The 22,435-nt window shown below is 39.9% G+C and overlaps 2 protein-coding genes across 2 annotated transcripts in view; one reads left to right on the top strand and one right to left on the bottom strand.

Moving 5' to 3' along the window:
• Positions 1-408: 408 nt before the first annotated feature.
• Positions 409-22,435, bottom strand: part of cdc73 (cell division cycle 73, Paf1/RNA polymerase II complex component, homolog (S. cerevisiae)) — a 23,530-nt gene continuing 1,503 nt past the window's right edge. The window contains exons 4-17 of the mRNA XM_023964854.2: positions 20,710-20,772; positions 20,477-20,529; positions 20,170-20,255; positions 18,387-18,600; positions 17,110-17,208; positions 16,888-16,966; positions 14,760-14,824; positions 6,539-6,596; positions 3,609-3,644; positions 3,394-3,481; positions 2,552-2,713; positions 1,670-1,770; positions 1,200-1,341; positions 409-1,100 (exon numbers count right to left, since the gene is read on the bottom strand). Of these exons, the coding sequence (XP_023820622.1) occupies positions 1,064-1,100; positions 1,200-1,341; positions 1,670-1,770; positions 2,552-2,713; positions 3,394-3,481; positions 3,609-3,644; positions 6,539-6,596; positions 14,760-14,824; positions 16,888-16,966; positions 17,110-17,208; positions 18,387-18,600; positions 20,170-20,255; positions 20,477-20,529; positions 20,710-20,772 (1,283 nt within the window). The 3' untranslated portion in view covers positions 409-1,063. The remainder of the gene's footprint in view (positions 1,101-1,199; positions 1,342-1,669; positions 1,771-2,551; positions 2,714-3,393; positions 3,482-3,608; positions 3,645-6,538; positions 6,597-14,759; positions 14,825-16,887; positions 16,967-17,109; positions 17,209-18,386; positions 18,601-20,169; positions 20,256-20,476; positions 20,530-20,709; positions 20,773-22,435) is intronic.
• Positions 9,797-13,743, top strand: LOC105357992 (beta-1,3-galactosyltransferase 2). The gene is made up of 2 exons (XM_011493510.4): positions 9,797-10,606; positions 12,233-13,743. Exon 2 carries the CDS (start codon positions 12,397-12,399, stop codon positions 13,630-13,632), a length of 1,236 nt encoding a protein of 411 aa, XP_011491812.1. The 5' UTR covers positions 9,797-10,606; positions 12,233-12,396; the 3' UTR covers positions 13,633-13,743.

Below are 22,435 nucleotides of genomic sequence, written 5' to 3'. Positions count from 1 at the left end.
TGTCAAAAGATTCTACATTTACTTTTGCTAAATTATATCAGTCTCCCGTCAGTCCAGCACACCTGTATTTTTGTGTCTAAGTACATCGTCCAGATAATGTTTTTGTCTTTACCAGGAGCTCTATAAGCTACTCTAGTACTTTGGTGACACTTAACTGAGCAGTCAAAGCTTTCCTCTTGACAGTTGGAGCTCTCTCTGGTTCCCTTGCTTGTACAAAAATAAAACCTTACATTTGTCACAAGACCCTTACAGTTAGGGGCCTGATTGCCTGCCAAGCCCAAACCATGACTCATCCACCACCATGCCTGCCAGGTGTTCTGGGGTCTAATCATCAACAGTATTTGTGGGACATTGCTGTGGTTGAAAAGGGCTGCTGTACCAACACTTTAGTTCTGATCCACACCAGTGTTTATTACTCGGCGGCTTTTATTGTACATTTTTTCTTACATGATTTAAGCAACGCTTTCAATCATCCTCTCACAACATCAAGGAGAAAAAGAAAAAAAAACACACAAAACGATTTGACCAAAGTCATTGCATGACCAAAGACGTTCTCTGTCCAAACTTAAGTATGAACAGAAGCTGTGCAGAGAGCCGTTGAACCTGCTAACAGATGAACCTTTCATTTCTCTCGTTACTCGAAGAGCGTTGCCTCCTGACAGCTGATGGCGTGTATATACATTCAGACCTTAAACGCACAAAGTAAAAGTGTAATAAAGTCTCTGAAGCTGCTCTACTTTCATGCTGCTCTCACACATCTCAAAAAGTCTCCTGCCTTCACCCAGTTTTTCGTTTGGAACTTATGTTGCCTTTTTTTTAATGTTAAACAGAAAACAATTGAAAGGAAAACAGAAAAAACTAGTTCTAAATGTCTGGAGCAACAAATCTAGCAAGTCAAGTGAGAACTGGAAAATTCAAAAGATCCATCGTCATCCTCCTCCTCCTCTTCATCAGCCATGTGAATGAAGGGCGGTGTTGGCGGAGCTCGGATGACAGGTGGGCTGAGCAGAGCTGGAAGGCTGTGGAACCAGTTTGTGGGATTCTCCGGGAATATTTTCTGAACTCAGAACCTGAGGTGGGATTTGTGTTTCACCATGTATCTGAAAAAAGATCAAATAGAATCACACAGAAGAAGAAGGTGGTTAGCCTTTACCCTCAAACGAAACATGACAGTTAAAAACAAAACCAAAACAAAAAACCTGTCAAGGGTTTCCCAAAATCGCAAGAAGACGGGTCGGTCGAGGTGGCGTCTGTGGCGACTCAGCTCCAGGACGGTCACGTCCCACTTCTGCACATTTGGGTCCATCTTCACCTCATCGTACTTTAAATGAAAAGCTCGAACTGAAGAGAAAAGAGCATCCAATGGTCTGCATTAGTTACTTTCATCCAGTGACTTAAACAAGGAATAAAGGAATAATAATGCAAAAAGATTTTATCAATTAAGCATGCATATTTATTGCAATTTGTTCTACTACTTTAGAAACTTGTGGGTTTCGTTTAAAAGGGGATTTTTAGCCAAGTTCTTTTTTGTATCTTTATGTTTTGTTTTTGTTATTTCCTGTACATCTTTAGCCCCAACTAAACCAGCCTAAAATAGTACTCTGCCTCCTTCCTGATAACTATTGTTATCAGTTAACATTAGAACTTCACAAATGGGACCACCACTCACTTTTGGCAAAAATGTCAACAGGAGATCCGTCGGGCAGCAGCCAGGGCCAGCCTTTGAACTGCCAGGCAGGTCCTTGCACAAACACAGCCACCACTCGATCCCTGCATGCAAAGAAACAGCTTTATTGAGTTGGAAGTCAGCTGGTGTCAGCGCTGACACGCGTGCCAAGTTTTACTTGTTTGTTTTGAACTGGAATTATAAAAAGGAGACATTTCTTCCACAGATTTAAGGAAGGTTCTGAATCATTTCACAAAATGTGTTAACACCTTCAGCAAAATGAACAAGTTAGGTCTGCAATCTTTATAAAAACCTGCATCTTAACCAAGGATGTATTTGCTGTTAGAATTCACCTGTCAGCAGCTCCTTGAAGAGTGATGTCCTACCGCAGAAAGTTCTAGATGTCTGAGTATTTTATTTCCTCTGAGCTGTCAATGCTTCTGCGGCTGCTTTAGCTCCAGTTGTCCACCAGGTGTCTCCGTTTTTAATGTGATTTAGACTGACCGTTTGTACCAGTCAAACCATCACTAGCTTTGTTTTTCAGGAAATATTGAGATTTATGAAGCAATCTATTATTGTTGTAAGACATCGGAATGTTTTCCCCCCAACATTTTTTTTAAAGCTTTAAATGCATCTGTCCACTGTTGCTATGACAACCTCAACAAATGTAAGTTCCACTTTTTATGCAGGCAACAGACAGATGAAAGTGAATCTACAGCGACTTCCTGTCCGGCTGAGTTTCAAAAAAGGCCCACCCTAGAGAGCAGAACTGCGCCTGAACTTTTGAGTCACCGCCAGATACGACTAAACCACTAAGAACAAAAGATCTGTTGAGCTGAAACTGTATTTTTTTGCTGTAAAACCAAACGCTGAAAGAACTGGTACCAGTCTTGGGGCGCCAGTTTGAGAGGTTGATCGATGACGCGGTATGGGACGGTGACGCTCAGCGTTGTGCCACCGGGCTGGATCTGGTCTTTGCGCCTCTGCAGCAGAACCTCATTGTCCCGCTGGATGCCCTGCTTCTTCTTGTCTTCTGACGTCAAAAACCTGCACAAAAATAAATAAATACATAAAGGTTCAAGGTTGTCTTGATTTGTAAAAAAAAAAAAAAAAGTTTCATTAAGAAGTGTATAAATTTGTATAATTATAGTACGAAGCCCTTCAAAACAAAGCAGCTGTTTCTAATGCACAGTCCTTCATGATGGTTTCTAACTCAGAGCCACTAGACTTCATTTTGTGTCCATCAAACAAGGCTAATGTTGTTAGCGCGTGTCAGCCTCTCCTATACTGGCTTCTTCCAGCTCCGTTCTTCCACAAAAAAAGCACTGACCACGCGGATTAAAAATAAAACGATGCGCGAACAGGCGCTTCATATTATTCATTACATTAATAAAAGCACGTTTGGAATATCGTCTCCTATATGACCGAGCTGCTGCATAAAATGTATGCAGCAGCTGTTTATTTACAACGGGACTCATGTCGTCTTCCGGGATTTTTTTAACACTACTGCGCATGCCCAAATGATTTATTCCGACCGAGAGTGTGGCCCATGTGAACATTTGTTCTAATCAGAAAAAGGTTTTCTGATCCCATGTGCACGGTTGAATTTTAACCCGACCATTGATCCGATCATGTAACCGCCCATGTAACCGCGGCTACACAAACAAGAGCAAACGGGAAGACGTCAGGAGGACAAAGACCCTGAAGCCTGAAGAATGTAAACTCACTTTAGATCCTGGAGGAGATCTTTAGCGTTGAGCATTGTGATGAGGGAGGTGGTGGCAGCGGGGATGATGATGATGGGGGTCCGAGACCCTGCAGAGACGATGAGAAGGAGAAAAAAACAAAAAGATTGAAATGTTTAAAGCAAAAGCTGGAACCATTTTTTCTGACATAAAACCTGTTTTTTTATTGCTTACAAATGAGAAAGTGTCTGACGTACCTTTCTTTTGGTTGGGAGGAGGTCTGGCTTGTGAAACTAGAGACAAACAAAAAGAGACCGAATAAAAGAGGTATTCTATTTAGTTAGTTTGATGGTTATCTTTATATTTTATTTATTTCAGCTGTTTGACAGCAGCAGTTTGGAGAGCAGGCTGCTGATCTGTGGTCCTGGAAAAGCTGTGGGAGTCAAACAAGTCAAACGCCTGTTCAGTGATCATATTTATCACGGATTGGCCTGATTTCAAATATTTCATGCTCAGTCTGAGAGTCTTTTGTCTTTCATTAAAGCGGGACTAAAACTAGAGAAAAACGTAAGGAATAGAACACAGCAACAAGTTGATGCAACTCTGTTCTCATTACCTAAGAGTTCACTGTACAGCTCAGTTACAGTAACTTAAAAACCACAAACCATTGAACCACACCGAGGCTCCAAAACGGAAACCTTTCCCGTTAGGATTCTGCTGGAGAACTATCAACCCTTTAGGACCTTTCCTAAAGTGTCAGGAATTCAGGGACAAAGCGTGCACTGCAAAGAAATCTGAGGTCATGCATGGCTGAACGATAGCAACAACTTCCACGCTGCTGTCATGGCGAGATCATCGCAGAGTCTTCACAGCTCTCAGATCCCAGAGACTGAAGCAGTTCAGACTGGAAACATTTGGGGCCTCATTTATAAAACTTTGCGTAGGATTTGCGCCAGAAGTGGCGTACGGATGAAACATAGGACGTGCGTACGCACAGAAATATTCGGATTTATAAAGCCGTGCGCACGCACATCCTACGCATCTTTCCCTTAATAAATCACAACCGATTCTAAATGGAGCGCAGCTTTTGCGGCCTCATGACACGCCCATAGTTGCCCATAAATAGTCCGTGAAACGCCCACAAATGAATATTCATTGATTGCGAAACCATGCCAAACACCGAGAGGAAATCAAAAAAACGTAACTCAATGTGAAATAGACGTTATCGTTGGCGAGGTGGAAAAGAGGAGAAAAGTGTTGTTTGGAGGGCACATTGTGGGCATTACTAATGCCAAAAAGGCACGTGAGCGGCAAACGGTGGCAGACGCCGGAAATGCTGTAGCCCGGATGCTACAGCGCTCCATCGGGGGGGAACCGGAGCGCCAGATGCATGCACCGGGTGACACGCGTGGTTCCTCCGAGTGCTCCTCTGTAACGCCGGGCCCAAAAGCCTGCAAAGTTCCAAAAGCCCGCAGAGGAAGTCGGAACCGGCTCATAAGCCATTCGTCCTCGTTTGCCAGCAAGTCTTCTTGCTGTCTAAAGATGCGTTCACTCCGAATTCTTCCATTTGCCACATCTTCTAAGAGCGCAAGATCAGCCATTGTGCGTCATTACGCATTGTGATGGGGCATTTTATTTCCATCCATTAAATTATATCTGACAAGCTACAGATGTCAGTAATAATCGACGTGGAAATGGGAAATTGTTCAGCACAAATGTAGATTCTTGTTGCTTTCCGAATGGTCGAGACATACGCCATACAATGTTTTATCAAAAATAAAACAAACTAAAGGCATATGCATGAATACCATAATTCCGTAGCTTATGAAGAAATGTTTTAATATGAAAACAACTTTCCCCAGTGGACAATTAGTACATCTGTCCGTCCGTCCGCACGCCCGCACCTCTATCTGCTCCGCCAGACGGACACACTGACGAGAATATCAGTGTTTTACATTATTTCGTTCTGTTAACTTTATTATTTATGAGGATGAATTGCACAACATGCCAATATTGTAGAAACATATATAACTTTTCTTTTTCCAAATATGTGTTCATTTGAATTTCTGTTGTAATTTTCGTTTGATTTTTTTTTTGTTTGTTTCACTGCTGATCGATCAAACGTGTTCGTGTAGGCTGTTAATTGTAAGACTTGCTTTGTGAAGTCTTCATGTTATTTCTGAGAGGCAGTATTGTCATTTTCACTTTCACGTGTTTCTTCCATCTGCCGACGGTGTCGCCGTTTCTCATTTCACCCGTTTTTGTGCGTACGCCTGGGTCAGAGCTTGCGTGAAGGACCGCACATTTTCCCGTCAAGTTTGCTTTTATAAATCTCAACTATTGCGTAGAGAGTGGCGTACGCCTTCTTTTGTGCGTACGCAACGTTTATAAATGAGGCCCTTGGAGAGTATTCCCCACAGCCATCTCTGAACCGGACAGAATTTAAAAACCAAACAAAAGAAAAAGCATTGAAATATTTTCCTTCAGTTTTGAACAGAATTCACTTTGTAACATGGTTTTTAGAAGCCTCAACAGGAAAAAAAAAAACATTAAAAAAAAAGATTTAAGTGGCTATTTCTCTCTGTGAGGAATTAGGCTCTATAATCTAGGTTTGTTAAAAACCCACTTCAGTCAAAACTGATATTTACTACTTACTTTATACAGTTTTGTACGTGTTCTTGTGGCAATTTTTGATGGACATTTATTAGGAAAATTTAGCTTAAAATTGTATTTGAGTATTTCTTTATTCAAATTGATGTGAACCAGGAGCAGATGAAAAAAAACGCAGTTTAGAAAAAAGATTGTTTTTGTTAGAAAATATGCTGGGCTCAACTCAGAGGTGAATTTCTAATGAACAACTGATGCTCTGCAGAAACTGTCTCAGAAAACAACATGTTTTTTGATTTTGGCTTTAAAAACATCATAATCATAATTAATAGATCACTGGGATCACTTTGAAAACAGATGAACAGAGTGGGACAGTTTTGCAGAGACTTGGTTGGTTGTGGACAGTTGTTCTCAGCTACATTCATTTTATTTTGGACACAGTAAAGCCCAATAAATGCGTTTTGACTGAACACTTTGCGATTTAAGGTGCATTCAGTGGGACCGTGCATGTTCAGGTGAAACCATGTGTTCCGTTCCTGGGAGGCTTCAGGCTTAGAATGGGTTCCAAATCAGCACCTACCTGGACGAGGAACAGGCTGCAGCGCCGGGGTCTGAGCTTTCCGAGCAGATGCTCCTTCCTGGAAAATGACAAGAAACCAGATTCAGACCTATGTGAGCTTTACGAAAGGTATTTGGCAGAAACCGTGTACATCAAAGTTGCGGCTAAACGGGGCGACTATGATGCAAAGAAGGGGGGTCGACCTTTGATCTGAAGATTGCAGATTCAGTTCCCGCCTTGCCCGCCAACGAGTCGCAGTCATTGAGCAAGACACTGAGCCCCACATTGCTTCTGGTGGTTATCGGTTGGCACCAGTGTTCAGCAGCAGAACCGCCATCGGTGTGTGAATGTGTGTGTGAATGAGGAAATGGGACCCTTTGGACCCTCTAAGAAGGCAGTAAAGTGCTATATAAATATATGTGATTTACTATAGTTTTCCAACTATTTAAGAAAAAGTCATTCCAATTCACTTTGAATTAAACAAGTTTACTGGTACTAATAACTGCTTGAAAGAAAGCTCTAGCTGGTTTGGATCAAAACATATAGTATATTCCACCAACAACAGGATTCTTCAGGTGCACATTTGGACGCTTGAAACAACTGAACTCAAATGACAAAACTTTATCTTTAGAAACACATTTGTATCATTTTAGCATTAAATGGTTGAATTTTGACTTTTTAAATGTCGACTTGTGCCATTACCAGAATTCTGAGTTAAACAAAAGGAGTGCTTGCTTTAGAAAAAGCTCAAAACGGACATTTACTTGGTGGAAATGGCAAATGAATTCCCCTGCAACAACCAAAAAGAGGCTGTTCAAAGGCTCGGTGATAAGCATTGGTTTCACACTTTGTAGGTGGCGTCCTTAGCTGTTTTTGAGTTCAGGTTCAGGTCACACTGTTGGATGCTTTTTCTAGAACTATTTCCTTGGCTTTTTCTGTTAACAGAAAGATTGTGCCTCTGAGATTAAACAGGCAAATTATTAAAAACACACAACTGTCGTTTCACTAAACCACAAGCCTCAGGGCGGGTAACAACTTCACACATCCATCCCACCTCTTTCTTACACCTCAATCATAGGAGCCCAACCAGGAAATAAATCTCGTGTTTCATTTTGGTTGATAGTGATTTGAGAGACAACACATTTAAAGACATCCAAGACGCCAATATTTTTTCACATGATCCTATTTTTTTGGTTTGTGCCTAATGAGAACAAGAGTTTTATAGAACTGTGCAAAGTTCCTAAAGTGGAATCTCAATTCATCTCTAATCATCTTTGGGGAGACGTTTTCGGTAAACTTGCAGACTTTCATAGTAATTATTAACCAACACAGCTCCTTTAGATATAGGAAACTTTTTAAAGAAGCAGGCTACAAGTTTGTCCCACATTTTGATGTGTTTTTATTAATGTGACTAAAGGACCAAGGCTCTGTGACCACTGTGATTCTGGAATTGACATCGACCCATGTTCTATTGTAGTTTACTGCCCAGAAAAGGATGGATGGGTTCTTCTTTTGTCCCTTTGAGTGAAAACATAAAATACCTCACAAATGTTTTGATGTTAAATGATATTAAATCCAACCCCATTTACTAAAGATTAAGGCTGTTTTATAGTGTCAAAGAGACGGGCAATGATTTTTAAAAGATTAGATGTAAACTAAACTAAAAAACTCAACTTAGTTTATTTGAAAAAAAGTTATTTTAAACATAAATCTAAGATACATTTTTTAACTAAGTCATACACTGGGGCTTTTCTTTTTTGAGCTTTTAAGTGTAATATAATGTTCATTCCTACCTAAACAACCCCAAAGTGGTATTTTGATCTGTTCATGCATTTCTGAGTATTCCTCTTGAAACCTGCGCTCCGAGCACACCAGCCCCTACCGATCCATGAAAACGAGCCGGTTATCACAAGCCGACGTAGACCGGTGAGAACAGCCCCTTCTGCGCTGTCAGCGCCGTCCAGGCTAAAACACACACACACTTTGTCAGCGGTTTCGACAAAAACTCTTTCCTTTCCTTCCTTCTGCCTTTCGCTCCTTGTGGGTGCCGCCCATTTCATGACATCATCCTAGAGTGAGCCTCAGCAGCGTGTCTGTGTCTCGCCCACAAAACAACCAACATCCAAACTTTAGCAAAGATGGATGTGCAGTTTTGCATATAGATCGAGTCGTCTTTCTTCCGGGTTGGAAAATAATTCAGGAAAGTAGGACACATTTACTCAAAACAACTTGTTATTTTGTGTGCCAAAAGTAATATATTATCATATACATGGATATTGTTTACTATAAAGTCCCCTTCGATGCTTATCAAGTTTTTTGAGTTTTTGACTTTTACTTGTGGCATTTTTCTTATGAAAGAATAAAAAAATCATTTCATTTTTGCATTGATTATTTTTCCTTTTAAGTCGCTGTCATTTAAACTGCGGCAAAGATGTTCAGTTTGAATCAATGAGCCGTTTGGACGATTCAATTTTTCTAACTTTGAGGATTCTGCCAAAATACAGAAACCATTTGATTTCCATTCATACGTTTACAAGTCAATCTTCACCCCGCCACCACTTCCCGACATCCATCTGTTTACACACTTTCCCAGAAGCTTACAGCCCCTTACACCAAAACCCAACATTACCGGTGCAACAAAAACGGCAAGCATTATGGGAGCTTTCCAGCCGTCCAATATTCAGCCGGATGTCTGCTCAGACGAGGAAACGAAGACGTGCACGGATCTAGTCGTCTATAAGTGGATGAATCAGAATAAAGGTGATCAGGGAGGCTCGTGGCTTGTCGTAGTTGCTTCTACGTCACAGCTACACGCTTTTTCCAACTGCATTTTTCGTCTGCTCCTTTTCACAATGAAAAAAGAAATACTCAGAAATGTAATTTTTAAGCTTAATTTTCTTTAAATATGTCCCTCCCCATGAGAAAAATGCCACAAGAACATGTTAAAAACACAAGCGTCTTTAATCACCAGTCCAGCGTTTGGTCCTGCTTGGTTTCTCCTCCCACACTATTTTTGTGTTGAATCAATACCCATTGTTTTGGATTTATACTAAATGCTACATTTGACTACAGCTTGTTTTAGGTTGCCATGTTAAACAGAAAACCAGGCAGGCAAATATTGTCTGATCAGCTCAGGAAACCATTAAAAGCGTTATCAGAGAAGATGTCAGAGAAGATGTAGCTCCTTTTTTTTTTTTTAAAGCAAACTGCCGATTATTCATTCCTCCTTCTGGCTGGTGGGTGTGAACACAAATAGGTCATAGCCCCCCTCCCTTCCTTCCTTTACAGCGTAGGCAGCAACAGCGGCAGAGACGGCATGAAGTGGTGAGAGGGAGTAATGCTCAGCAGCCTGGAGCAGCCTTTCAGAGAGAGCACACACATCTGAAAACGCTGCCTCCCTTTCGTCCCCCTCCTCCCCCGCCGCTTGGACCATTCTCCCCCGCACACACAGCCGAGCAGTGACAGAGCGTGAGAGGCCGCTAAATGAGACGGGCGAGAGGGAGATGCTGAAAACAGGACGGAGATGGTACCCAGACATGCGAATCAAAGAGGGAGGGAGGACACGAGCATCTGCATGGAAATGAGGAGAAGAGAGGAGAGCAGGAGAGCACGGCTGGCGCATTTTTCACACATGACGAATACCAAACCTCTGCAGCTGGGATTTACGCATTAAGAGACTGAGCGTGGCAAAAGGACTAAGGATTGCAGCCAACTGTCAGCTACAGCCCGCTTTTATTTTTTTTTTAGCTGAAGAAAACCGCTAAAGACGGTACAAGATCTAATCAAGGGACAGTGCACCAAAGACAGTTTCAGAGACTGTTGCATCGCGAATACTGATGGACACCCAGAGCACACGTGCGTTGCAGAGAGCTAGAACTGCACGGAATACAGTTACCCGTCAAGATTGATGAGAAGCATTATTCTACAAGCAAGGGAGGAAAAAAAAAAACAACGCTGCAGAGGAAGCAAAGGAGGAAATGAGCCACTGCTCCATTGCACCATGCGTATCCGATCCGGCCACGGAGGAGCAGTTCGGACAATTCACTCACAGCCAAGATGGAGACAAGACCGGCCTCAAAATTGAAATGGGTACGTCTGTTAGGCGGATGATTAGTACAGAGATGTGCACCAAAATGGAGCTTGAATACTAGAAAAGAAAATAGTTCTATATTTTGGGAGAATTTCTACAATATGAAGGTGTGAGCTTAAAACAAAAAGCTACATCTTTTAATCTAAATGTCAGGTGCATACAAAAAGTAAATGTATCGATAAGATAAAAAACACGTGAGACATATTTAGTAAAAAAAAAAAAAAAAAAAAAAACTGTTTACCGGTGAGTCCGTTTACAAGAGCACAAAATATCAGATCAAAGTAGACGGTAGAAAAGCTGGACTTGCTTTGTCTATATTAAAGCCTTAAGGAGAAGACAGAATTGACCTAAATGAGAATCCACCCACATCAAAATCATCAAATCAAATTATTACAATTTTTGACTGAATGTGTAAACATAATTGTCTAATAACTGATATTGTTTTCTAATAATGATAAATAAATTATATACAATTAGAAAATTCTACCTAAAAAGCTGCAATTTCCCAGCACACTTCCACATTTAACAACAGTTTTTCATGGTTTTATATCTGCACAAGCGTAAACAAAATGCAAGACACAGAAGAGGTTGCATTGGAACCACACAAATAATTTTTTTTAAGCAATAAAGTACATGTCCTCATTTTCGCAGAAAGCTTAGCTCCCACATTAAAAAGCTAATGCTACAAATGTGGCCATTGCATTTGTGAAATCTAGAGCTCGAGACTGAAGTTTGAAGTTGGAAAATAGACTGAATCAGCAAAAATAAATAAAAATAAATAAAATAAAATAAAGGAACAAAAAAGATTTACTGGAACAAAAAGCAGACGGGGATTTTTTGGAAGATCCCTTTCTTTAGGTTAAGTTGTAGAATATGAATTATTCCAGGTTGTCTATTTTCTTTTGCCGATGTTGAGATAACAACCAGCATGGTGCTCTCTTGTATGAGTTTTAATGCAACAAACTGTGAACCTAAACATTGTTCAGTTGGTAAAATTTAAAAAGACAAGGTTCATGATTTAAAGCTTAAAAAAGTACCAGACTCACCACAGCTTTTGCAGTGGTGCATCAGGTCCAGGTATACCAGAGTCATTACTAGAATTCCCACCAGAGTCCATAACTGAGTCCGAACCAAAGTCTTTACCAGTGTTCATACCAGAGACGATATCAGAGTTTTACTACCTTGGATCTTCTTCCTCTTCTTTGGCAGGTATGAAAGCGTACATGAACCAAGGATGGAATAAAAGACCATTTTAGCAAACAGGATAAATAGGGTAGAATGAGGGGGTGATTTTACCAATTCAAGTTTGATGGAGTAGCAGAACGAGGAGCTTAGGTCTGATCTTGATAATGCAGTAAGGAAGCAATAATGTACATAAGTAATCAGAGTCTGCAGGGAAATATCTGTGTCAATTTGCCCTAAACCAGTGACTTGTTCATAAACAATAGCCAAATACTACTGCAAAATGATTAATTGACTTTCCAACATGTAATAGCAGAACCACAAGAAGCCATGAGGACAGAACACAGAGTTGACATCATTCCATTGTTGGAATCCACTTTTAACAGGAGTCATTCTTGCTCGAGTGTACAATCTCTCTGAGCTCATTCTTTTGTGTTTTCTAGGTGATTCCTGGACATCAGCGAAGATATTCCAAACATTGTAAACAATATAAAAAGAAAGGAGACATCCCCCTTTTTAATCAACTCTCCACTTTACTCTGAGGAATGCTTCCAGGAGTCGATGAAGATCTTCCTCAAAGTTGGTAAATGAATGAATTCCCAGAACCATGCAGTGGCGGCGTCGACGTTGCTGCACTCACACAACTAAACTACTGTATCTCCTTTCCCTGTTGGGTGTTCTCGTTTTTTTGGTCCATCAAGTATGGCTGCCTAAGCTCACTGGTACGTCGATGAAGAGAGGCTTTCCAGTGGTGTTTAGAGCTGGGGGGCTCCATGCAGCCAAATGGAACTTAAGTTCTCAAAACTCGGTTTGGAGGTTCCTTCTTATTCCAGAACTCCGTTTCAGAGCCGATGCCAATTTTAGCTCCCATGAAAAGCTGGGCGTTTCTTTACCTGAAGGTAAGCCACATTCGAAGGACCTGCTGATTGAGCACATGAGCCAAAGGAAAGAGGGGTCTGGTAACGCCACCCAAAACCCTGGGCCGTTCCTTTATATCATCAACGAGCCGGATAAATGTGCAGACAACAGACCGGCTCCATTTCTTGTGTTGCTGATTGCAACCGAGGCTCGTCAGGTGGAGGCAAGGAACGCCATCCGGCAGACTTGGGGGAATACGAGTCTAGCTCCAGGTCTGTCTTTAATACGACTTTTTCTTCTTGGGAAAACAGATGGAGAACTAGGGCTTCTTCAGCAAAAGATGCTACAAGCGGAGAGCCAGAGGCATCGTGACATCATCCAACAGGACTTTTTGGATTCCTATAAAAATCTTACTATAAAGACACTGATGGGGATGAACTGGGTGGCAGTGCACTGCCAACGGGCAAGTTACGTCATGAAAACAGACAGTGACATGTTCGTCAACACAGAGTACCTTATTTATAAGCTGCTGAAGCCAGAACTGAAGGCCAAAACCAACTACTTCACAGGGAACAACATGAGAGGCTTTGCACCCAACCGGAATAAAAACAGCAAGTGGTACATGTCCCCCGAGCTGTACCCGGAGGAAAAGTACCCCACTTTTTGCTCTGGAACTGGCTATGTATTCTCCGGAGACATGGCCGGGAAAATCTACCAGACTTCCTTGAGCACCCCCCACCTGCACCTGGAGGACGTATACGTGGGAATATGCCTGGCCAAGCTCAGAATCGAGCCCACGCCGCCGCCCAATGGGTTCCTGTTCAACCACTGGCGCGTCTCTTACTCCAGCTGCAAGTACAGCCACCTGATAACATCACATGGGTTCAGTCCCAATGAAATACTGAAATACTGGCATCATCTTCAAGGCAGCAAACGCAACGCCTGCATCAACATGGTCAAAGGGAGAGCAGGCAGGGCACACTAGCAGGATCCTTTTACTGTTCATTGAAATTCATCTGTTTAATGCGACAAAGAAATCACAGTAATTCTCTATACACTTTTTATTAAAAACAACAATTCTGTTTCAAACTCAAAACAGTCTATGACTTTTTTTTTTTTTGAATAAAGTTAAGCCTGGAGTATTTTTTTTTTCTTTTGTAATGGAAGTCGTGGCTAAAGCAAATGTTCAAAATTCAATTTTGGGGAAGAAGATCATAAGTTTAGTAAATGTGGGAACAAAAAAAGTTGATCCTTTTAAATAAAAAGAAAATACTATTTAAAAAAAAAAAAAAGAAAAAAAAAATCAAAAATCAACATTGCAGTTATTACATATGAAATGTGTGATCATAATCACACATTTCACACATTGGTTGCACCCAACCAGTGCAACAAACTTATGCAATAGCAATTGTTGCAACAATTTTATTACACGGTCAAGCAGCAGCCAATGGTTTCCCCTTAGCATTTAGGGAAGGAAAAAAAACAGTACCATAGTTTTTCACAGATTTAGTGCCCTAACTAATATGTTAAAGTTAAAACTGTTGTGTTTTTGTGAGAAATGTAGCCATGCAGCTTTTTTTTTATTTTTTTCCATCTCCATCAGCTAAAAAATATCCATATAACAAGAGAATCGGGTGAATGATCACCATGCTTCTTCTAGAGCTGAGCTAATTAGCATAAGGTGTTAACACGCAACAATATTCTGGATAAAATCAGCAATTTACGTTTATTTTGTTTTGTTTTGCATAAGTTGACTGAACCAGTGTGTTTATACATGACCTTGTTAGTCTGGGTTTGAGCTCGTTTGGGGTAAGATCAGAGAAAAGACCAGCAGAGAAACAGTCACTGGCTCGTTTAATAAATGTTCACAACTCTGACACGGTACTGTGTGCATCCATGTTAAGTTAACCACAGTAACAGAGAAGTGGGTTTTTAAGGCTAAATAAACGTCTCCTTTATTTGGCCTCAATAATCACAAAACACGCAAGGCAATTCCCAGAAGGTCTTAAAACTGTCTGAAAAATAGACTACATTTTAAAAACATAGAAGCTTTGAATCCAACACACCAGTTTGTGAACTCAGAAGCAGAGGTGTACTCGTCTGTTTTCTTACCGTCACCGACTTGAGGGTCATGCCGTGGTACGTGCCCATGGTGTCGATTTTGAAACCCTCGGTTTCTAAAAAGAAGTAAAAGAGTTGAAAGTTATTGAAGAATGAAACGGGTGCTTTCATTAATCGTTGTGAAAAACTTGCCCTTGTTAAGATTTAGATTAAAACTTTCAAGCAAAATCTGTTTCTTAGTAAACCGGCTAATGAACATTTAAACTTGTAACCTTTTGTCAGCGTTCATCTGATACTTCCATCCATCTTGTAGGTTGTGAAGCTAATTTATTCTGATCAATTTCTTGTCATATACATTTTATTTTTTACTTGTATAGCACTTTTCTGCCTTCCTTAAAGCCCAAAGTGCCTCACATTTACAAGTCCTTTTCACACATTCACACACTGATCGTGGCAGAGCTGCCATGCAAGGCGCTAACTAAACCACCAGGAGTAAAGTAGGGTTAAGTGCCCAAGGACACTTCAACACATTGGCAAGCAGAGCAGGAACGTAGCCTGGAACTTTCCAGTGGTCGACCGCTTCACCTCTGTAACACAGCCACCCTTTAGTCATTAGAGTCTAAAATCGCCTTATGCTAGCTGCAAATGTCCAGAAGCATTTGATTCAAGAATTAAAGTCTCCTAAACAAGAACTGAGAGCCACATAAGGGCTTTCCTTCCTGTGACAATAAACAATGTACAAGTCTTCTACGAAAACCCACAAACTTCATAAAACCAGCTGACATGACAGCTTTTCATTTTCCAGACTGCTAATTTGCACCGACTGCACTGCATTTGTAACATCGCTTTTCTTTGTTTGTCCATATTAAAATTTGGTGATCGGAGCTCTGCTGGAAATGAAATTCCACCCTGGAATACATAAAGTATTCTAAATTCTCTTTGGATTATAAATAAAATGAATATGTATAAAATACATATACATCTACGTAAAATGTATAAATAAGTATTTTTCAAAAAACAATTTCATTAGGGGTGTGCGGAAAAAATCAATTTGGCAATACATAGCAATATTTCAATTGGCAATACTTGTATTGACTCAAAATGTTGTCATGACGACATTTATTTCATTATTTACGAGCGCCCTTCAGCGTCTGAATCATGTTTTCCACATTAACCTCCGACCGCTAGTGGGCAGCAGAGCACACTGAGCCTCTTTGAGCAGCTCTACACCGCACAAAACAACTACAAGATCTCTGCTAAAACCAGCTTGTTTTTATTGTTATGAGATGTGTACAACTTAAGCTACGTTCACACTGCAGGGCTTAATGCCTAATACCTTTTATTTTTGAAAAAAGTTGATTTTTTTTGCAAGGCCGTTCACATTTCCAATTAAATGCAAACTTTTGTGATCTCCTGTGTGAACATGAAATGACCCAGAAGTGACTCGCATGCGCAGAACAGTACTCAACGGTGAACGACGTCACTGTTGTTTGCGGAAGTAGCTAACGTTAACAATGGATGTCAACAACAGTGTTGTCAAAGCGGAGCTCTTTTTGCATTATTACATTTATTTTCACAAAGGAGCCAGCACATTTGCAATCTTCTCATTTAAAGAAGGCATTGGAGCCAGGGTCGTCTGTACCCACTGTTGTGGAATGGGGATGTAATATGCTGGGGCTGCGTGCGTGTGCGTGCGTGAATGCGTGCGTGCGTGTGTAAGACAGCAGTGAGCGCATGCAGTGCTGGAGGGAGTGAGAGGGGGGGCAGCGGAAGTGTGTTGGGGGCATTTATGTTGTGTGTTAGGGAGGATGTATATGAGACACAGTTGCAGTGCCTAACATTGTGATCAATAAATACAATTTATTTTACCATATTATTACAATGAAAAAGTGAATTAATATTCATGTAGAGTTTTTTCTAAGTCATTCCCTAAAAGAAAAAGTGTTCTGGTGCAATATCATAGCGTTGGATGCGTATAAGTCTCCTGCCGATGCACACCCCCCCTACTGTTTATCAGTCCCAGTATGTGCGCTGTCAAAAGTCACACAAATCAACTGATCCCTTACTTATGAGGCACTTTTAAAGTAGAAACGAAAAAACACTTAGCTAGTTCTTTGGTTTTTTTTTAGTAAAAAAGGAGAATACTGACACAGGCAATAGCAGCGGAAAGGAAACGCACCTTCTTTTCCTTTGAATCGCTCCTGATCATATCTGTTGTAGGCGGCAGGAATGGGCTGCTTGTTCCTCAAAGACGGATCCTGGAAACAACAGAAGGTGGGAGCATTACCTCTCATTTTCTGTGCACATCTTTATCGTTAGCAACTTTTTGAAAACTACCCATGTTTACCGAGAACATCTTCTAGTTTCACTGACATTGGGAAAGAGTGGAAGATCGTCTTACCACTTGGGTAGTGTTCTGTGCTGGTCTCTGCTCCGGCGCTCGCCCTTCCTCTCTGGCTTTCACCGACTGAAGGATGGCAAAGATGTTCTTGGAGAACGTCTGCATGAAAGAAAACCACAGACTCCAGATCAGTTCAAGCCAATCAGCAGAATTGAATTGTGACAAAAATGCACTTGAAAATAGATACTATTAAAAAAGGTCTGATTACAATACAACAAGAGAAAAAAACTTGATAAATGTGCCTTCAATCACAACATTATTCATTTATAAATTGAAAAAATTGTTATACAAATGTTTAAATTACAAACCTTCTAATAAAATGAAAGACATGACCTTTTCTTCTAAGGCCTCGGAGGCTGGCCACTGAGCCAGCTGCATGGCCACACATTGTTCCAGACTGAAAGCCCTTTGTTTAGCTTTGTCAACAACACCAAACAATAAAGCGGAATAGAGCATTTTGAAAATAACATCTCATGTCCACCAATCTGAAGACAAACTTACATAAAAGCACATGCTGCCACCTAATGGTTGAAAGATTAATGACACTCCCTCCTTTAAATGCCAATACTCATATTTGGAAAACAAAAATAAAAAATTACTTTAATGTGTTACATGCAAGGGTTTTTCCCTGTTTTTTCCTTTTTCCTCTGCATGTGCTTCCTGTGAGGGAAGACGCGTGGTGGAGAGACCTGATGAGCTGTGCAATCAGGCCCCAGAGCCTGGGGGTCACAACTCAGATGAACCAGGACGGCTTTCATTTGCATTTTTAAAATTCTGATTCCAAAGCAAAAAGCCTGCACCGATCTCTAGAGTAACCTGACTAGCAACACTAGTTAGCATAGCTAGTTAGGACAAACCTATATTAAAGTACCAAGGCAACAGACCAGTGCAGATGACTGCTGCATTCAATCTACCATTATTACACTTTAGTATAGTTAGATCAATACACAATTAACAATTTGTATCAGAATTTTTTCACTATTTAGTGCACTAGATAGGCCGTTTACCATTTTGTCAGGGTGTCCAAATGTGCAATTCCAAAATACAGAGCACAAGAAATGACCCAGAAGTTTCTACAAATTCAGTTTACATCGATGCTCACTTGTATTTCTGGTTATTATAAAGAAAATATCAATTTTATTTGAATTCAGTTCAAACGTTTTCCAAAAATGTCGGTATAAGACGAAGTCTGAAAGCTGACACTTACATACGCCATCACAGATTCCAAGAGTAGAATGAAGGTACCAATGACTGAGGAACTCAGCATGAACTCTGACCTTTCCGGTGCTCTGGAGAATGGTGGTCCTGGTCCTCCAGACCCTCTCACGGCTGACGATGTCCCTGGTGACGTCCACCTCTGCGTCCACAAAGCTTCTCTGCTTCAGGGGGATGTCATCGTCCAAATCCGGTTTGATGGTTGAACGTTTCTTGGCCATAATCTTGGCCTTAATGGCAGCGATCTTTTCAACGGACATGGCCTCGGACAGAGATCTTTAAGACGAAAAGAAGTTTAAAATGATTCAAGAGTCAAACTTACAGGTAAAGCTCATCGTATCATTTGGGACAACAAGATTGTATTCTTTAGGATTCACAAAAACAGCTGACTCGCCTGTTGTCTTTACAAGATTTTTTTAGGATGTGCAGCTCTGCCCTCAAGGGAGGGAAGGGAACTACCCCTGAGCAAGAGACTTGACCCAAGCCAGAGTAAATTGGTTTCTTGTAAATGATTTTGAAATCTTTACGTCCATCGTAACCCTGACATTTAGCATCACGACCCTCTGCAGCCTTTCCAGCTGGTGACATTCATGGTGGCTTTCCACAGGGACTTGGTTGCTTTAACACCGACTACAGTGACGGTTCCCTTTACTCATAGAGATGAACAAAAAGACTCTTTACACACAGCTTAGATTTAATAAATCCCTGCAAACCTCCATGTACAGAAGAGAGAGGGAAAAAATGTTTTGCATATGTCCTTTACACAATCATAACGTCAAAAAGAAGCAAACTATTATATATATATTTTTTTTAATTGAATTAAATGACATCTTAAAAACGTGGGCTAAGTTTATAATTAAAAGCAGCCAAATCAGTAAATAAACATAACTTTAAAGGACTTTTGGTCAAAGGCTGGCTACTGAAAATGTAGTAAACAGCTCCTCCAGCAGTTGATCAGACAGCAGAGCCATCATGGCTCAACCCAGTTTGTGTAAATCTGAGTATTAAATCCTGAATCTCTTTTATACTTGGATATCAAAAAGTATTTTAAACCTTTGGGCACATTTGGAAATACATGAAAGGGATCATGGCAGACGAAGTGAGCATTATCAGAAATCGACGCAAGCTGTGGAAGCCTGAACAGTCTAGCGCGAATTCCTGATAGTGCGCACTTCGAAGGCCGTTATTCTGCTCATACCAGTCAGATGCAAAAGAAATAAATACTCATCAGTTTTAGTACTTCATTCTAATTAATTTTTTTTGTTTCAATTGCGTTTTCACAAAAAGCGGACTACTTGATACGCAACGCGCGGCTAGACTGCAGCGGCAAAGGAAAGTGATGTATGTTGATCGTCAGGATGGTTAAATAAAGCATTAGTTCAGAGAGAAAGTTCCCCTCTTCCAGCTTGTTTTTGTCCAGATGATGAGGCTAAAGAAGCCAGCGCAGTGATTTAAAATATTTAAGCTACGTGACCTCAGCTTCTTTTTTAGGTGTCCATTATTACTTTGACTGCCCATTATCACTTTTTAATCCACACCCAGCAGCCAATCAGAATCAAGTATTCAGTCGGACCATGGTATAAATTATTAATAATAATTTAAATTATAATTATACCATCTCATTTGTTTACATTTACTTGTTTTTGTTGTATTCAATTTTCTTTTTATGATTATACGCTGGGATCAATAAAGTCATTCTGATTCTGATATGTATATTCCAAGACTTTGTTCTGATTCTTTGTGCTTGATGAATTGTTAAAACACTGCCTGTTAATTCTTTAAACAACTTTCTGCCTGTGTCTGTGTTTTTCTTCACAGCCTTTAAAAGACACAACTCTGGTTTACCTGATCTGATCAGTCTGGACGATTCCCTCTTTGTGGCCCTCCAGACGAGCAGCGAAACGCTCTTTATCAAGACGCACCTCCTCATCCTAAAATTAAATCCCACTGTTAACTGCATTTTAGCATTGAAGAAATCCCAACATTAATGGTCAAAGAGATCCAACTTTGTTCATAATTCACAAAAATATAACAAATATGCACCATCTTGTGTCATTTCCTTCTAAACAGAGTTGATACTACAAATGACTGTAATCATCTTCAATTACATGTTTTTATTTACTTGCAAAAGTATTATTTCCTAACAACTTACTTCCACTCTTGGTTTTTTTGCTTCAGAAGAAACTTCATCAGCTGCTCTTTTTACTTAAAGAAGATAAACAACACAGGCATGCTTTTGGTTAAAGATGCTTAAACAATCAAAAGTCCTATTTAACAGTTTAACAGCTGACAAGTAGGCAGGAGGAAACGTACAAACTTAAAAAACGTTATGAAAAAAAAGCTGTCTTTTATCTTCACATACAGCAAAGTCTGGGTTGTACTTACTTTGTGTCGGCCTTTGAAGACCTATTTCTATGGGTGCACTCCTGTCGATGCTCGTGGAGGTTGCTAGAAAAAGGACAAAAAAAAAAAAAGACGGTTGAGTTTCTAACGAGACAGCCAGCAGAAAAGGTTCAGAAAGCGCTTTTCACCGCCATGAGGTTCTTTGTGTCTGAAATTTGGAGTTCTTTCCTCCTGCTCTAAATAAATCCTTAATTTGTCTCGTCAATACTTTTATGACGATTGGTCAAACATGCTAAACTGAACGATCAGAAGAAAGTTTATGCAGACTCTTCTGTCTCTGTGGCCATTTTATTGTTTTAGTGATGCAATGGGGGGGGGGGGGGGGGGGGGGGTGAGCCCTGCAGGAATTCTGGAGGTTAGCGTTTCCTGAAGTGTGAAATGTCCCGACGACAAACACCTTTGCTCTTATTTAAAAAAACTCTCTGATACACTGACACCTTAATACCAACAGTCATTTTCTATATTACTGTGATGTCTTGCTGGTTATATCTCTACTAACAAAGGTTGACTTTGATAGTGGATCACAGATTCATAACAACTAAATGCTTTTCCTTGCGTTTCTATAAAAAAAGATGTTTGGCTCATAACTAAAAACCCTTAAGGCTGTGTTTAATCTGAAAACCAACAGTGCTACTTGTTATTTCTAAATCGATCAGATACACATAACCGCTCCTTTGACTGCCGTGTGGCTGACTTTACTGCACGCTCAAAGGACATGCAAAAGAGCTGATGTGAAACCTGTGGATTGATATTAGCCAAGCAGCCTCAGAAAAACCAACACGTTTTCATACAGTTCCAACTTTCACTGCTATTACAAATCGAATGACCTCATTCAGAAAGCCTAAACTGTGAGTTTCACCTTCATCATTTTAAGTTGCACCAATTTATGCAAAACACAGACGACCTAAGTTAAAAAAAAAAGATGTTTTGTGCCAACAAGCGAACTTAACTTTGACATAAAATGTACTAAAAGAAATTTAAATAACACTTTAATTCCTTAAGATTTGCGTTAATGTCCAACATTTTTATAATTCTGCAACAGATATAAAAACATTTATAAAAAGGACAGGATTGAAAATCAGCGACAATCTTAAAAAAAACTTAAAAACTATTACCGTACTGAAAAGCCACTTGATGATGTAAATAAAAAAGGAATGAAGCTTTTGTAAAGTCATGTAAAATACTATCAATTGCTATCAGAAAATAAAAATAAAAAAAAAAATCGAAAACTAAAAATCACTTAGATGAAACAAAGATTAATTTCTACCATCTTTTTCTAACCTAAAATATGAATATGATCTCATACTAGTGAGCCAACTGATAACTTTGAATAGTTTTTACATTTCAGTTTATTAAAAAAGAATTAACTAAATTCTTACATTTTAAAGGAGTCGTGTTTTTCTTTTTTCTTTTTAGAAACGGGAAAAGAATGGTGTGTTTTTCTCTGCTACAGTTCTATTCTCGAAAACAATTTTGAAAAACATCCATATCACCAAAAATGTCCCTAATAAAACTCAAGTGTCCTCTGTAGCATGCTAATAAAGACTTGAATACTTATTTTCAAAGTAAACATCCCATCAGCTATTTAAATAAAAGGCTCTATCATTAAAAAAAAAGACTTTGTTTTTTCCAGCTTCAATATTTAAATATGATGTAGTTTTTCCTTAGCTGAATAACAGTAACTGCTTGCAAAAACATGGATTAAATG

The sequence above is a fragment of the Oryzias latipes genome, chromosome 17 (assembly GCF_053564925.1).
Source record: "Oryzias latipes strain Hd-rR chromosome 17, Olatipes_Hd-rR_3.1".
NCBI classification, from domain to species: domain Eukaryota; kingdom Metazoa; phylum Chordata; class Actinopteri; order Beloniformes; family Adrianichthyidae; genus Oryzias; species Oryzias latipes.
The sequence above is the reverse complement of the archived record's forward strand: the minus strand, read 5'-3'. Positions and strand labels throughout refer to the sequence as shown.